Source organism: Condylura cristata, unplaced genomic scaffold (assembly GCF_000260355.1).
Source record: "Condylura cristata isolate star-nosed mole 26May11 unplaced genomic scaffold, ConCri1.0 scaffold00004, whole genome shotgun sequence".
In the NCBI taxonomy this organism is placed as follows: Eukaryota; Metazoa; Chordata; class Mammalia; order Eulipotyphla; family Talpidae; genus Condylura; species Condylura cristata.
In genome coordinates, this window is record NW_004567105.1 from 57,060,716 (window position 1) to 57,077,194 (window position 16,479).

The 16,479-nt window shown below is 42.0% G+C and overlaps 1 protein-coding gene across 5 annotated transcripts in view; it reads left to right on the top strand.

Moving 5' to 3' along the window:
- The window catches only part of ERC2 (ELKS/RAB6-interacting/CAST family member 2), a 782,253-nt gene that overhangs the window by 615,808 nt on the left and 149,966 nt on the right, over positions 1–16,479 (top strand). For 4 of the 5 annotated variants that reach the window (XR_001145038.1, XR_001145039.1, XR_001145040.1 and 1 more), the window contains one exon: positions 6,149–6,214. Coding sequence is in view for 2 of the 5 variants with exons in the window: in XM_012720433.1 (XP_012575887.1) it covers positions 6,149–6,175 (27 nt within the window). In the remaining 3 variants the exon portion in view is untranslated. Of the gene's footprint in view, positions 1–6,148; positions 6,215–6,556; positions 6,632–16,479 lie in introns of those variants that run through there. The other variant, XM_012720434.1, reaches the window with a different exon arrangement.

Consider the following 16,479-nt stretch of genomic DNA (forward strand, 5'->3'; position numbering starts at 1 on the left):
GAGGTTGATTCCTTTTCAACTTGCTGCTTTAATCCAGTCACATTTGTCTAAGAGGCAGCACTTCAGCTCCTCCATTGAAAGGGGGTGGCCAACCTTGAAATGTCTGGAAGCAGGGAAATCCATTTTATAATGCTAAACACCGTTGCCTCTCTTTATTCCTGAAACTGATGTAATAAGGCTCATGTTTGACTTACACACTCCAGGCACTTTCCATCCCCTGAAGATAACTGAACTGTGGCGAAAAGAGAATTGGACACATCCATTAAGTGTACATTGCACACACCTGTAAACTCTGAAGACTACTTACTTAAAAATATTTTGAAAGTTCTGCTTCAGTGTCATATAATCATGGTCTGAAGAAACTCAACCTTTCAATAGTCAAAGATAGTAAAATAGTTGATAGTTTTATATATTATCAGGTTCTATACTCGCACATGTTTAGCCTTAGTGCAGTAGCAATTTTTTTTTAAATATTAACATGCTCTAAATGTCAATAGTTACATTGGTTTACATTGTGATCCTTGCAAATAGTTGATATTTTCCAGTTTCTTTCAAACAGCAGCCCTATAAAGTACCTAGGTCAAGGTAGGATTCCATTTTCTTTGTTTAGGCAAATGAGGGAATGAAGAGGCAAGAACCAGGAGATGAGATGTGCTGCCCACTAGTCAGGAAATGGCAAAGCAGAATCATGTTAGAAACCTAACTTTTCACTGTGTAGCAAAGCCAAGCACTGAGACCAATGGATGAGGAAACGAAAGAAAGTCTTTCCGCACCCAGACCCCTTTTTATGGCTATCTGGAAATGGCTCAGCTTTTAGCAGATGTTGACTTTGGGCTCTGACAGTCTATATTTTGGCCAACAGAGAGCCTGCCAGCATTTTCATCTTCGGCTGGGCATTGTGTAGCTTTCAGCGGAGAGCTCTGGTACCATGCACCAAAGACTGGTTTGTCAGAATTACTTTGGCCTACAGGAAATAATAGAAAACTAGTTTCTTCAAGTAGGTGCACAATAACATCCCCTCAAATTTAGGAAATGCCCCAAAATGCTGCATTGGAAGTAAAGGAGAAAGCCTCCGCACTCTATAATGCTCTCAATGACTTGGCAAAGAGAACTCAGATAGTGGCCTGGCCTCAGGGGTCCACATAAGCTAAACTGCAGAGAGGGACCCACACCAGCTGCATAGGCCCTGGCTCTGCCTATACCTTGGGAAGCTCTCAGTATGTCTGTCAAAATCTGGATAGCTTCTGTCATGGTTCTCCTTAGTGACATTCAGCTTCCATCAGCCAAGTTAGAGAGAAAAAGCAAGAATGTTCTAGTGCAGTGAGAAGGGGAGGAAACCATTGGAGGGAAAAACAAGTAAACACAATCTTGGGGACCCTGAGGATCTCTGGCATCCAGGCAGCATTCTCAGAGTCTAGTCCCTCCAAAGCATAAGCACCTAGCCACATGTGCTTACTTACTTGGAAATATTTGCTAAGTTCTCACATCTAAGCCATGGCAAAGGAGTGTGAAGGGATGAAGTATTACCTTGAAATGTGTTGGGGACAGCTGCTGTGGCATATGAGGTTCTCTTTCTTCTAAGAGCTGGAGGGACCCAACCAAAGTTGTATCATCTGACTCCAGCCAGCAGCTTCAGCAGCTTGGGAAGGGTCAATACAGAGTCCAAAGTACAGCAGAGCTGAGCTGAGCCAAACCAGCAAACCCCTTGTGGGGTCAGAACAAGCACTTCTTTTTTTGTCCCATAGCTCACATGCCTGAAGGGTGTATCTCTGTGGAAAGACAGACTGAAATTTGACCCTGGTTCCATGGCTTCTGGCCAGGTAACCTTTGGCGAGCTACCTGATCTTTCGCTCTGAGCTTTCCTTTCTACACCTGTGGCATGGGGTGTGGTAAGGCTCAGTGAAGAAACATGGAAAGTTATCACTCTCTCTAAAGCAGAAGCTAATACCCACTGGCTCATTTTTTAGAGCAGGTCAGAAGTAAGCTAACGTTAACACTGAAATAGAGCAGGAAGCTGGCACCTGAACCTTCATTGGACTTTCCTATTTTGGTGGTAGGGGGACTTGCCTGAAGAAGGTCCCATAAACTGTATCCTATTCAAGTCATATAAGAGTTTATAGCTATTCCTGACCACATTGCTTGAAATCTACCCATGAGCTAAGCATTCCAGGAGGCAGGAGAAATGAAAGACATGAAAGGGAAGACTTTAGAGGAAAGGCGGCTTGCACTTGGCCCTAACTGAAAACTTATTAGTGCCCCTGTTGAGACTTGGGGGTTCCCGTTTCCTACACTCGCACCTGTTGTTTTCCTGGATGCACACTTCTCTTTCCCAGCTCCAGACAGGTTGGAATGTCAAGTTGTGGCTTGGACACAGGGCATGTGACACATTTGATGCTGTGGTCCTTTCATGATATGTGCAGCTAAAGATTGCAGAGTCCTGGAGTGTAAGGTTTACAGAAAGTGTCAGAGATTCCAGTTATGGTCCACATCAGACCCTGTCCCAAGCAGGTCGATATCCTCGTGTTCCCTCCCACAGGGAAGGCAGGATAAACTTCCTAGCTGAATCAGCCAACTGAGTTCTGAAAGAGACAGTAAGCTGGCTTGAAGATGGTGCTTTCATAATTTCATTCTGTTCCAGCTAGGACAGGTGTGACAGCAAGGTCCCCATTAGAAACCGAGTCCTCCAATTTCAAACAGAAAACCAGCTATTAACTAAGAGAGTTGCAGGTATTTCTAAAGACTGCCCAGCTATGGGCTGAGGCTTGCCTATTGGCTGCACCTACTTCATAATGAGACCAAATAAAGCTGTGCCTTGGTCGTTTATCATGTCAGAATTTAAGTTCCTCCCTAGAGCTGCTTTACTGGAGCTAAGGAAAGCCCCCCCACCACAGCAAAACTCCTGTCCTGTTAGCGATGATTCAGTCCCTTTGCCCTTAGATTCTGTCTGACATTGCTCTGAGTGACGCATCCTTAGAGAAATTTCAGCTATCTCCTTATTTAGAGGACCGCAGTAAGACCCAGTGTCAGGGACCAGTGTACACATTAAGCCTGGCACCACCCTGGAGCCACGGAAACAGAGTTATATGATCGTGAAGCCTCCCCTCTCTTCACAGTTTGCTCTTTTGTGGTCCCTGAGCTCTGCATATCAGCCCACCTTGGGTATTCCCCTTCGCAGATGTTGTGGACTAAAGCTCACAGATGACTGATGGACGGGAGGCTTTCTTCCCATCCAGATATTTTGGCAGCCCCTGGCACAGCATTCATTCGCACAGAACTCACAAGGGAGCAGACACCAGTCAGCATCCAGAACAGCCACTTGAAGTCCATTGGGAAACAGAAAAACAAGGGGAGGAAACAGACTCTCCCCAGCCTGATAGATGGATTGGAAAGTGCCAAGTATTTCTAAATAATTTGGCATGAAGTTAGACATCAAATGATATTTATCTGTTTCTTATTTTTTGGTCCCCAAATTTTCATTTCTGTGCGGTAAGGTTGCCGAGCAAATTCCCATTTGCATGTGGGAAGGCAGGCAGTCCCGGTGCCTCACAGCTGCGAACGTTTGGAAATACTGGGAGCTGCCTCTCTGATTAGCTCCTGCATTTTTGGTTTTTATTCCCCAAGCGGACACTCAGTCTGACCCAGATCACTTGGTGATGAGGGTCAATTCATGTTAAGCTTTGAAGATTAGAGAGACTAGAAGGGCCACCCCTTCCCTTTTGATTTTCTTTTAAAAACTTTAAACTTTTGAAACTAAAAACTTGAAAAAAATGCATAATATTCCAAGTTCACTAAAGAAATTTATCCACATTTCTGCCATGTTAAATGTTAGCATAGTTTATATTGGACTGTCATATTTCTTTACTTTATTCACCCGCATACAAGACGTCGATCTCAACATCTGGTTTTTAATAACCCTCGACATCCGGGAGCTCCTTTTTATTCCTATGGTGGACGAGGCACAGTAGTGATATTGGCAGTGTATATTTTCAAGCTACAACTCCTGTCTGTTTCAATCATAATTAATTACTACTTTTTAATATATTTAATTTTCTAAAAGTGATTTGCATTACAACACATTTCACTGTCAAGAAAATAGTGATTTCAGTAGCAGTGGCTTTTCTCTTTATTTTCCCTTTTTAAAAACTTAAAACCCTCCTTGAGTGGACCTGAAATGTGCTGAATGTAGACACACTGTTGGTTTTTTAAATGTAAAAGTTTTTAGAAACTATTTTTTATGGCCACTTAGGAAGCAGACAGTAAGAATGGGGGGCTGAATTTTAGGAAATGCCTATTATTTTTGTGTGTGTGTGACTTTGGCACATTATAGCATCCCTCTGTATTGGAGTTTTCTTACAGCAGTGACTTTGGGGGTCAAAACCCTTATAAGAAAAGCTAGGGCGTCCTTCCAGAAAAATATACTTAAACACATGCCCACAACTTTCAGCATTGACCTTCCAGGGACTGCTAGACCCCTTGACCCTGTTTGTGCCTGAGGGTCCCATGTGGCAGACTTTACTTCTTCATTAGCATAAAAAGAGACATCAATTATGTTTTTCTCCAGGATCCCAGAGAAATTCTAATGAATACAAAAATACTTATTTCACAAGTTATGTAGGAAAAAGAAATTCTAGACTGTTCTGTGATAAATTATCACAGGTAAAATTACATGAGAAGACCCATCTAATGTAATTGTTGTATCTTAGTTTTTGCTAGAATGTTCCTGTCTAAACGATGGGTGCAGTGTCACAATGGGTTATCCACTTCAAACTACAAAGATTGACTGGAGTCCATCAAGGATTTTTGACTGTGAATGCTTTGGAGTCTGGAATAATATTTTTAAATGCATACAAAATGTAAATACTAAGGAAACAAATTATATGAAAACTTAGTCAAAGACTGCAGATTAAATCCTTGAGTAGATGAAAACTACTTTGGCCTATTGACAAGATTAAGTTAGAACATATGAAATTGCTATTTTTCTAGATTGAAAATGGTCCAACATTGACTTAATTATACAATTTAACCTAGTATTAGAACTTACACAAAAAGCATCCAAATAATGAGAAAACATTCCCTGTTCTTGGTTTTTAAACAAAGAAACAAATAACACCAAACCCTGTTTGTGTGTGTGTGTGTGTGGGTGGGTGGGTAATTTATTAAAGAACACAGCTTCAATGTATGTGTAAAACCAGGATGAAAACCACCCAGCCCTAAACTTTGTTTCTAGCTTAGCAGCAAACTGTCAAATTCTGGTTCAAATCAGGGTTATGTGTTGGTGGATGTGTGTATGTCTTCAGAGATTTAAATTCTGTGTTTGGGGGCTGCTTTGCCATGTGAGGGAAGTGGCCAGGGCCATGCTGGAAAAGTTTTGACAACACGATTTTAAACCAAATCGATTTCAGTTTATCTGCATTTGAACACAATTTTAAGTTAAACAAAGCTTCTTCATTACCAACATTCTATTGAATGGAAAGCTTACTCTCTTTTCTAAGTTCTCTTTGAAACTTATTTGATTGAAAATGCATGACTGTCCCATGGCATGCCCTCCATGGGACAGTCCTGAAAGCAAAGTAGAATCGGCCAGATGGAGAAGATCACCTTATGTGGCGCCTTTATGAAACAGCCACTGTGAATTACCACATGCCACCAAAGTGCATTCCATCAAGTGGATGGAGGTGGCGGTGTGTGAGTGTGTGTGTTTTAATTCTTCTCCAACCTTTATTGATACTTTAAGCTTAAGAGAAATTAAGGGTATTTGATTACTATAATTACTTCTCTGCTTGCTTAAGAGGTCTAATCTACTACTTAGACATATGCAATTCAGATTGCATACTCTCCCAAAAAATAATCATCTGCTAATGTAGACTAATTTTAATCTTCTAATCCAATCTTGACACAGTCAGAGCTGGGTGGATGGAATGTTTTTATGTGGGGGTTGCCATAGATACAAAACTCAGTAATGTATTTGACAAGTTGATGATGTGGAACTTAAGTTACTATGGATTTTTTCCCCCTTGTTCTGTAAGATTAAAAAACATAGTGACGCTCAGTGTGCCTTTGCAGTACATCACGGTGTAACTAACCTTCTCTTCTTTCATTCCGGTGCTCCCTCCTCTCCGTGCACCTCCCTACCCCGTGCCGGCCACAGGATGACGAGGAGGGCATATGGGCATAGCCGGGCCTGTAAACCAAAGTTCCAGTTTTGTTTTGAGGGGTGAGAAACCATCTTTTATGTCATTTTTTCCTTTAAAACTTCAATTCTAGTGTTGTGTGCGTGCTCAGTTGTGTTGGCTGATGTCTGTGACTGTGCCTGTGTTTGCTTCTGTCTTGTGACCATCCCCAAGAGCCCCCTCCTTGCTTCCCCCAACCCTGCAACCACATGATTCCTCTGCCTTGTTGGGGCTGGGTTCAGCACGATTCAAATGTTTCTGTTATTTAAGATGTAAACTGTGCCCTTGCTAGGATTTATATACACTTTTAAAGGCATGATTGCAGACTCAGAAATTGTCACAATTCTCTGGTCGTGGTTTTTCAGCCGACTGCTTGCTCTTACCAGATATGCCAGTGTGGTGTGGCTCTCACGTCTTTCTGGTTGTGTCAAATGTTTGGAAAGGAATAAGGAAAATGAAACTATTTATCCCCATGGAGTTGAACCACTCATCTCTAAGAAGTTCGTTTAATGGATTGTTGTATATCTTCTATGGCAGCTCTGAAGAAAACACAAGGATCAAGGCATAGGAGTGGTGAATGGGTAACTGCAACTTTTTAAACAAATTAGAACAGAAATATTAATATCAACAGGTGTTATCAGTGGCATTGTATCTGTTGCTTTTTTGCAATTGTATTTCTATGGAGTTTGCATTGTAAATATCAAATATTGCATTTTTCAGAGGGTTTTGCTCCTTTAAAGGTTGATTGTTAGCTTCTAAGAACCCACCTTTTATTTCTGTGCTGTCTGCATTGTAACTAAATTGTGGTACATGTAATTTGCCACTTGGTTATAAATGAAACAGTGACTTCTAGTGGCTTTCACTGCTGAGAATTACCCCTGTCCAGGATACTTGCAGCTGTTTACTTTTCGCGCCAAGACACAGGGTCCCTGGGGTTGACTTACCTGTGGTGACTTGCAATCTGCTGTTGATGTCAATGACACTGCCTAGCACATTATGCTCAGAACATGGACTATGGTAGATTGTGAGTCATGGTGATCCTTTATATTCAAACAGTATTCAATGTGCACTTCTTTTTCTGGGGAAACATGAAATGTCACAATGCTGGAGTGTCATCGGGTATATGACTAAAGAGGCAACCCTAGGTGTAGCAGGTGTGCCTTCCCCACCCTCCCAGCCTTAACCTTGTTAGCTCGTGACAGCAGTGCTTCCAGGGCATTTTAAAATAATAACTGTGCACTTTGCCCTGGGGTGACCGTTTCAGTGGTGTGTTTCTCTATTTGGCTGGCTCTATTGCAGACACCCTCAGAGGCTTTCTCTGGGTCTGGGGTTGGAAGACCCAGGGTGTTAATTTTCAGACTTGGTATTTTCCATATAGTAAAGAAATAACACCTCCTGGTCACATCAGAATATCTTTTCTCTCCTCCTTTTCCTGTTTGAAGCACCGGAATTAACTCTTTCAAATGCAGAGTGGTGTCAGAATGAGGAGATGGGAGACCAGAGAAACCCCAAAAGTTTTGTCTGAGAAGCCCTAAACTTATCTAGGAGAAACAGCAAGCTTGTCCAGAAAAACTAATAAAAGTACAAATTGAGTCAAAATAATATTAAATGAGAAGTAAAGGTTCATAATGTTAACCAGCAAAGATGTGCATGGAGTCAGTGGGCAAAGGAGATTGCACAAATTAGATGGGCTGTCTAGAAATGTAGGTCCTGTCTCAGGACTCTGCTTCCTCTGCCCTTGTAAGTGTTGGGGCACCAGGCGGCAGTGTGCCTTCTCCTGAATAATAAGAATTTTTATTGCCCTTTCATAAGATTCACAACCTCCACAGAGTCATCCCACAAGACAGGCACCTTTTTGTCATCTTCAAGGTAGAATTGGTGCCAAGTTCCTTTATTCCTTCATGAATTTCCTCAAACCCCATATAGCCCTGGAAATCAAGTGACTTCTGAAAATTAGTCAATATGTAATCCTATTTTAATATGTTGTAATACATTTTATAGGCTTGAGAGGAAAACTACTTATCTTTCTTTATGATTCCTTTAAACAAGTTTGCTCAAGTATCCTCAGGCTCTTAAATCATATCTTAAAGATTTAAATAATGAAATATTAGGGGAACCTTCTTTTTTGAACAGTATCTCACCTGTATGAATCACATTACAATCTGTAGGACCTAAGGAGACATTCAATTTATAACTAAGGATGGATAAGAGTGCCACATTAAAAATTAACTGTTTGAATATTTTGATTTATGATGCTTATAAAAGAAACATTACAAGAAGTTATTTTACTAGGCATCAGTAATATGCTCATAATAGCATCAGAAGGGCCTGGCTTAAATCTGCTGTTTTGATGCTGAAATGAATCATAATTTGGGAAAAGTTGCTGCAAATTGGAATTAACTTAACAACCCTGACAGCCCCTCCCTTTGTTACCACTTCTAGTTATTAGCCCAGACATGATTTATTTGTCTCACTGTGATCATTCAAGGGTGGTGTTTTCTGGAAGCAAAGAAGACTGGTGAAGTTTGCTTTTCTAAAGAACTTTAACACCCCCTACAGTTACTGTGCCCCACTTAAACAGCCCAACCTGGCTAGTGTATAGACCCCTGAACTTTAAAGGGCTGCTTTTGGTTTAATGCTCTTCTGTCACCCTCTTGAAATTCTTAATAATTTTAAGCAAGGGGCCCCACAATTTCATTTTGTATGCCCCCCAAATTTCTATAGTCAGCACCTCTTATATTCATCAGATATTCCTGTATTCTGCCTCCAGCTTCTCTTGAGTTCCCTTCCACATGAATCATTCTACTTCTGTTTTCAGGGATCTATGACCTACCTTATTGTTCCGTACATGGCATCAAATTTTCAGGAAGATGGTGCACTCTTGGGAACACCTATCCTGCACAGTCAACCACTGTCCTCTGAAACCCCTACTTCTGATTTAGAAAATATGCCCCCAGGAGCCCTCATTATACTTTATAACTTGTTTTACAAAATACAGGAAAAGCAGCTGCTTAAATCTCCATTACTTTCTTTTGTGGAAATTCACTTGATGTGGCAATCATTTATGTCAGTGAATAACTCTTGATTTCCATTGAATGAGGGGTATTTTCTGTAGGCACCCCAACATGGGGTCCCAGGTTTGTGGACATTCAGTGAAGTGGAAGCTTCATCAAGGCATCTTATGAGATCTAGTGCCACATCTGTCTTGACATTTGAATGCTTGAGCTTTTACTGTGAACTCTGGCAGTAGAGCAGGAATGGAACACAAGATTGTTTTTTATTCTTGAACCACTAGAAAGGAGTAAGTCCTTTTAGATTGAAAACATATGCAAATATTTAGGACCTGATTCATAAAAATACAGATGTGGGCATTAACAAGTTTTGGTGTGGGGCTGTGATGCTAGTGGATGCATCCTATTCAAAATGAAAAATGTAGCTGGCTACCACCCACACGTGGCAGTGTCGCAGAGAGTGCAAGTTCAAATCACTGAGCACTCAGACTTGAAGAAAGGGTTCTGACACATGGAAGCTGTGCTCAGAAGCCAGCGGAACTCTCTGGCATGGCTCTGCTTGGGAAGAATGAAGAAGGAGGTACTTTATTGTGCGTGGGAAATTCAGACCTTTCTTGATTTCTTTTAATAGTTAGAATCTAGACACTGGGCTGCATGTGTCCTTGGGGAAAAAAGCATGGAGGAAATCTTGGGTTCAGCCTCCTCAATCCATGTTCAGATTTCTTTATTAAGTGGAGATTTTCTTTTACTTATTATGTACAGCAATACCAAACTATATTTTTAATTCAACACATATCTCTTATGACTGGGATTCTTCTATGTCTTTTCCTTGTGCTATTGCCAATTAAGATTTTTCTTTCATTCATTTACTTATCTATGTTCTCAATTACTTTCACTTCTTTCTCAAACAGTTAAATTCTTGGTTGGGTGCTGAGAAAATTAATCATGAGTAAAAAGACAGAATTTCTACCCTGTGGATCTTTTACTTAAGTTAAAGGAAATAGACCATAAAGAGTTAAACATGAATAGAAATCTTATATTTTTTGATCAGTACTTTGATGGAAACCAGGAAGGCATCAAGTTTAACAAGAGGAATCTACCTGCTAATCTACTTCATAAAAGATATCCAGTGAGCATCTCTCTGAAAAAGTGAGTTTGACACCAAACATTGAAAGGAGAGTTGGGTGGAAAATTGGGAAATATCCATATAAAGAAGTGTTTGGGAGGTGGTTTAGGAGGTGGGAAGGCATACAAAGGTGGGGAAGAGTTTAATAGGCTGAAGGAATTTGAAGACCACAACTCTTGGTAAAGAATAAGAGCATAAGATGAAAATGAAGAAGAGGAAAAGATCATTTCGATAGATCCTTTTAAGCCAAGGTCAGGTACTTGAGTTTTAGCTTAGAAAAAAAAAAAAAAAAAAAGGAAAAGGAAATTAGATCTTAAGCAGAGGTATGACATGATTTGATTTATATAATCAAGTGATCCTTGCTGCAGTATAGATGATGAAGCATCATGGCAGGGAGAGCAGAAATAGGGGCTCTATCATTGTTGTGAGTGCTGACACAGGGGAGCACTGGGGAGATATAAATGCACTGAAGATGCATTTTGGAAGTAAGGCCAATAGACTGTGAGGTAAGAGAAGGTATTAAGTTAAATTAAGAATTTTTCCTGGTTTCTTCCTTGGGTGTCAAAGCTGGGGCAGGCCTCTCTGGGAGGGTAGGGAACTGAGTAGAAACCCAGAATTCTGTTTTCCCTAGATGTGTGGTCTGGTCAAGGGGAAGTCAGGCTTTTTACTTGCCCTCTATTCCAGTTTTTCTTGAGGTAATCTTTGACCTATCATGGCAGTGGCATGCAAGTTGTCCAATTTAAAATACAGCTGAATTTCACCTTCTAGAGTATGTGGCTACTCTGACTCTTGAAGAAATAACTTGAATATCAAAAATTGCAAAGAAAAAACGGTAGTCATAGAATAATGTGTGAGACGCAATGGTCTTCATTAAAAGCAGTCTTATGAAGTTAAAGAAGATTGAAAAAGACCTACAGAGAGAATGAAGTCCCATTTCAGTCCTCACCCCAATGTGCCTAGGGCTCAAGAATTTTGTTAGTTAAGGAATTTTGTCAACAGATTTAAGCTCCTCATGATAATTGGCTTCCTATCTTGAAATTCCAAGTTTATTATTTTCTGCAACAGAACCATTTTACAATCTGTTTTCAGGACTTCCAATGAGAAGAAACCAGAGGAGCTATGAGATGTTTAAATACTATCATGACAGAGATTTGCCTACTCCCAATAGAAGAGTTAATTGTGGGCAAAATGAAATGTTTATGCTTCATTTGTTCTCCTAGTGCCTTTTTTATTTGCTTCTCTGCTCTCTGAATCGCTAAAAAATAGCTGTATATGTATATGTATATATCATTCAGACTTGTGTAACTATTGTTCAGAACTACAGCTTGAATGTCCTACCCAAAGTCCTCACAATCAGGAAGTCATTCAAAAAAGATTTCTTCTTCTTAGTCCTGGGGTCTCAGCCTTGAGCAAAGGTCAATTTGCCCCTGGAGGAAATTGGAACAGCACACAGATTCTTAAATAGGTTTCCATGAACCCCAGGGTTCTGCAGGTCCTTTGATATGATTAAGACTTTGATATGGGTATGTGGACATCCCCCAAGGAGAGAGGGGATCTAAAGTCCTCAGAAGATAGTCATAAGGCCAAGTGGCTCAAGAGCCTCGGTGATAGTACAATGGGGTGGCTCATCGCGTGCCATTGGGGCAGATAGGCCTGGGTTTGGGTCCTGGCTTTGGCACTACTTGGCTGAGTGGCCTTGGGTAAGTGTTCTTCCCTTTCTGCCCCTGTCTCTTCATTGACAGAAGGCCGTGCACCTCACTTCTATGGTGGAGATTAAATGGATTGAGGAAAATGGCATCTAACGGTGCCTGGTGCTTGGTGTGGCACAGTTCTCATTATAATGTCATTATTCATGTCTCTATTGGACTTAAGAAAACAGACACAATTTGGCAACCAAGGAATGTAGTTGATATTGTGGAGCTGGTAAATTTGGGGGTGAGAGAAAATTAAGGAGAAAGGAAATCAAAACGGGAAATCAGTTCCTGTGAACATAGCTAAACAAGCCAGCTACATGTTTCCTAGCAGGTCTTAAGGCATGTCTACCCTAAAAACATACCTTCTTTAATTACCTTTGATTTTAATGACACTTGGGTAGAGCAAAGGAAGCTTTGATTGCCAGAGACTAAATTAGTCCATAGTTCTAGAAGAGGGTTTCCTTCTGTTCAAAGAAAAATCTACTGGATAATGTGAAAAGCCAACAAATACTTAACAAACAACTGTGAGGTGATGAATTGGAAGAGAAAAATGGGTAAAATGTCTCAGTTCACCTCTTCCTGCTCTCAAGTCTGATGATATTGGGGTTTGGGGTGGAATATTTTAAGCAGAATCAGGTGCAGTAAATAAGTTCTTCTGGATTTCTCTGGAGCTTGTAAGGGCTTACCTGGCAAAGCATGACATGTTGGCTTGGATGGGACCACACTGTCAGGACATGAAATCTGGCTGAGAAATCTTAAACAAGTAGTGGTGATAGATGACCATGGGTGGGGTGGGAGGCACCTAGTGGAGCCTACTGCATTGTATCCATCCTTCCTGTCCAGGGCTGCGCCTGCCCACCTCTCATCATGTACTCTAGATGTCTGGTGGTGCTGGTCTGGTCTGGTCTTGTTTAACCTCTTTATTAATGATCCATAAAGGGGGAGAAAAGAGCATGTGAAGGAAAGTCACAGATGACACTAATTTGGGAGGTGTTGGAAACACTAGCAAGGTCAGAGAAATCACACAAATGGCCCAAAGAAGGCTAGGAACATGGAAGGAAAGTAACAAATCTTGGAGAACTTCAGACGCTCACATCTGTTGGGAATTAATCTGGATGATGGATATCAATGGATGGGAGGGGTATGGAAAACTGAATACTAAAAGAAAAATAAGTGATCAGTTGGGTGGACATTAGTGATCCCAGCCTGAGCATTATGATGGGTGAGAGCTGAAGGAGGTGCCAATGATCATCACTCTGACCGGTGTTGGCAGGTGCCAGAGGGCTGGTCAACCCCATCTGTTTCCTTCCGATTTATAAATTGTGTCTCACACTCTGAATGTCACATCACAATGCAAACACTCTTTTCCAGAGTATCATATTAGTTATTAGGAAGATTAAAAGGGTTGTGTTCTAAATGAGATCAGGGCTGCCCTTTAATATCCAAAACATCCATTTAGAGTCACCAATCACCAGTTCACCTGTGCTCCATCACCATAGCCCCTTGTGCTCTTCCCACCTAGATAAAGCATACAATGTATGAAAATGAAGAATGATGTAAAATATATATATAAAATTTTAAAAAAGAATAAATAGGAAAACTTAGTAGTTATATAAAAAAGATATAAAGAGTAAGAGAAAATCAGAATTCCATATCTTCCATGTTAATTTTTAGTAAAGTTTAATGGTAGAAAAATAAAAGAGTCACCAATAAAGCAAACCAGAAAAGCATCACTCTTAAACTTAGAGGCCCAGAATAGACAGTTCTCAGAGGCCTGCTTAGGGGAGATATCCCATTGGTGTGCAATGTTAACAAGCTGGGCCAGAATTTACATGGTGCTTAAAAAGAAAATCTCCAGCCTCATCTCTTTCCAACTATCTCCATAGTCCCATCAATAGAAAGATGAAACATCATCCCAAACTGTTATGGCCACCATTGGGTGTACTCCCCAAAATATCTATTTTCTTTTTTCTGCCATTGAGGTTTCGGTTGACTGGAGGCTCTTGACCATACCCAGAAGGATCCTCTCTCCGTATCTCCCCAAAATACGCCTTCCCTAGAGTCACTGGGAAGTTCCTTTGAGAACACCACCCTCCCCACCCCCAATTACCAGACGGTCTCTTGAAACTTCAGTGGTCACATGGCAGTGTGTCCAGCAGAGACTTTGGGATAGACATGTACATTCCCTCTGACTTTGTCTTCCATAAAATATAATGCAGTTGCTACCAATGACAGCATACAGCGACAGGAAACCTCTTTCCTACGAGGCCAGCCCCTCAGCTGCCGCCTTTTCTCCTGTGTGAATCCCACTATAAACACTGGGCCACCTGTGCCTTCCATCACACAGGCCGTTCCCATGGGGACAGAAATCACTGAGATCCTGAATCTGCATAAAGTGGTGCCCTGCTGTTTCTTTCAGCCTTGAGGAACTTGGCCCAGCCTGGCTCTTTTCCAGTCCCGCTGTAAACCCTAACAGGCGGGGCTCCTCCCATTCTGTCTGTGTTGGTGGCCACAGGACATGGGTGGCTGCGAATGCTGCCCATCCCCAGCCATCCCTTCAGTGCCTCAGTCACAGTGTAAATGGAGAGCAGTGGAAACAGAGCTCCTGGGAGTAGGTGGAAGAAAGTTTGTTATAATCTCTTTGAAAGAAGATTATTTCTCCGTAAAACCTGTTAGACTCAGAATAAAAAGACAAATGCCCCTGTGGCGCTAAAAACCCATCTGTATACATCAAACCTTTGTCTATCAGAGGCAAACAGAGGATGAAGTAAATATTCTCTGAAATAAATAGCACAAAGATCATTTTCACTGGGAAACCTGAGCTGCTTCCAGCCCCCGCTTCATTTCCCCCATTTCTTATTTTTATGCTCATTGTGGAAGACTTAGAAAGCTTAATGAAGAATCAGGAGAGTAAGATTTCTTAAAATCCTCATTCAGCGAAAGTACCACGCTAAGGCCACATTACCCGATGGTCCTGTCACTCTATACTTGATGAGGATGTGAATGACTGTGCACAGGCTTTGGGACCAAATATGCACCCACACTGAGTCACTCAGCCCAGCTCACACTGGGCAGCACTGCTGCCGCCTGCAGTGCTGAAGCTGCGGTCGTTGCTGTTTCCTCCACAGCACATGGCTGTCTTTCCGTGTAAACTGCACTAGGGCGTCAGGGACACCTGGACAGGGCCAGGTCACAGGACAGCCTTGTGGGGAGGGCGGGTCAAGCCCTGGGCTTGTTCTCGGCAGCAGAAGGAGACCTTGGTGTTCTGTGCTCAGGTATCACTAAGGGAGCCTGGCTGCCTGTGGCTCCCTGAGTCAGCGTGTGGTGGAATTAACAGCCCTGCTCAGCCCTCAGCATCCATTCTTCTGTCAGCGCTTCTTGATCTCTGATGTAGCTGCATTATTGAGGAGTTTTTGTACAAATCCCTCTACTAAAAATAAAAAAAAAGGCCATCCATTATTGAAAAGTGCGCCTCCCTGTTGCCCCACGGCATCGGCTTCTGAGTAGGTTCTGCATGTGGGTGTTTTGCTGCCGTTACTGTTTGTCTTTAGGATTTTTTGTTTTTAATGTATTGGACTTGTGTCCCCTGACGGGCACATGATGAAATCACACTGGAGGAAATCCTTTGTCCTCCTCTTTATGTGAAGCAGGCAACATGCTAGGAAATGAAAGTGCGGCCTGTTTTCTTCTGAGAGAAGAAGGCTCGCCCACCTCACAGCTTCTCTGTAGCCAATCTGATCCCAAACACCATTCAGCCTCCTGGCTGCTCAGTACAATTGGCCGCCGAAAAGAATTGTCCTTCCCTTTCAAGGAATGTGGAAATGAGAAAAGGAGAATGAGGAAGTGTTCCAGAGCCAAAGAGCAATCTTTGTCCCTCCTTACACAACAGGCTTGGGACTTGGCGAAATCTGATATGTCAGATAAGATGGTGACTGTGTGTGAGGGTGCAAGCTGAGACACGCCAGATGAATTTTACCCATGTTATTATTTTTTAAAATTATGAATGCACTAACATGTTTGCAGAGCCAGACTGTTAAGCTGTTTACACACTTCGTGGGTGAGTGAGAGCACCTGGTTGGAGCCTGGAGCCTCCTGCCTGTGGAGGCCTCCAGGGAGCTTCATGGAACCGTTGTCTTTCTGGCCCTGTCTCTCACCTTGAGCAGAGGCCAGGGACAAGGAAAGATGGGTTCTGTCCATCTCCCTCTTGGCCAGTCACTGCAATCCCAAAAAACACTGATAGCAAGCTAGGAGAGGCCTTCCACCCTGTGCTTTGTCCACTCCTCACTGGAAATGTTTTCCAAGTCCTAGGAGCTGACAGTCCTCTTCCTTCCCTTCCAGCTTTCCCCCAAGTTTAGATTAGAGAAAACATCCTGCATCTCCTCCCAGCTTTCATCCGTGCTGAGTGTGGCAAGCAGGTGGTGCCCTACCTATTTCACAAAGAGAGTTGACTTTTGCTCAGTGTTCCTTGGCCTGTCGTC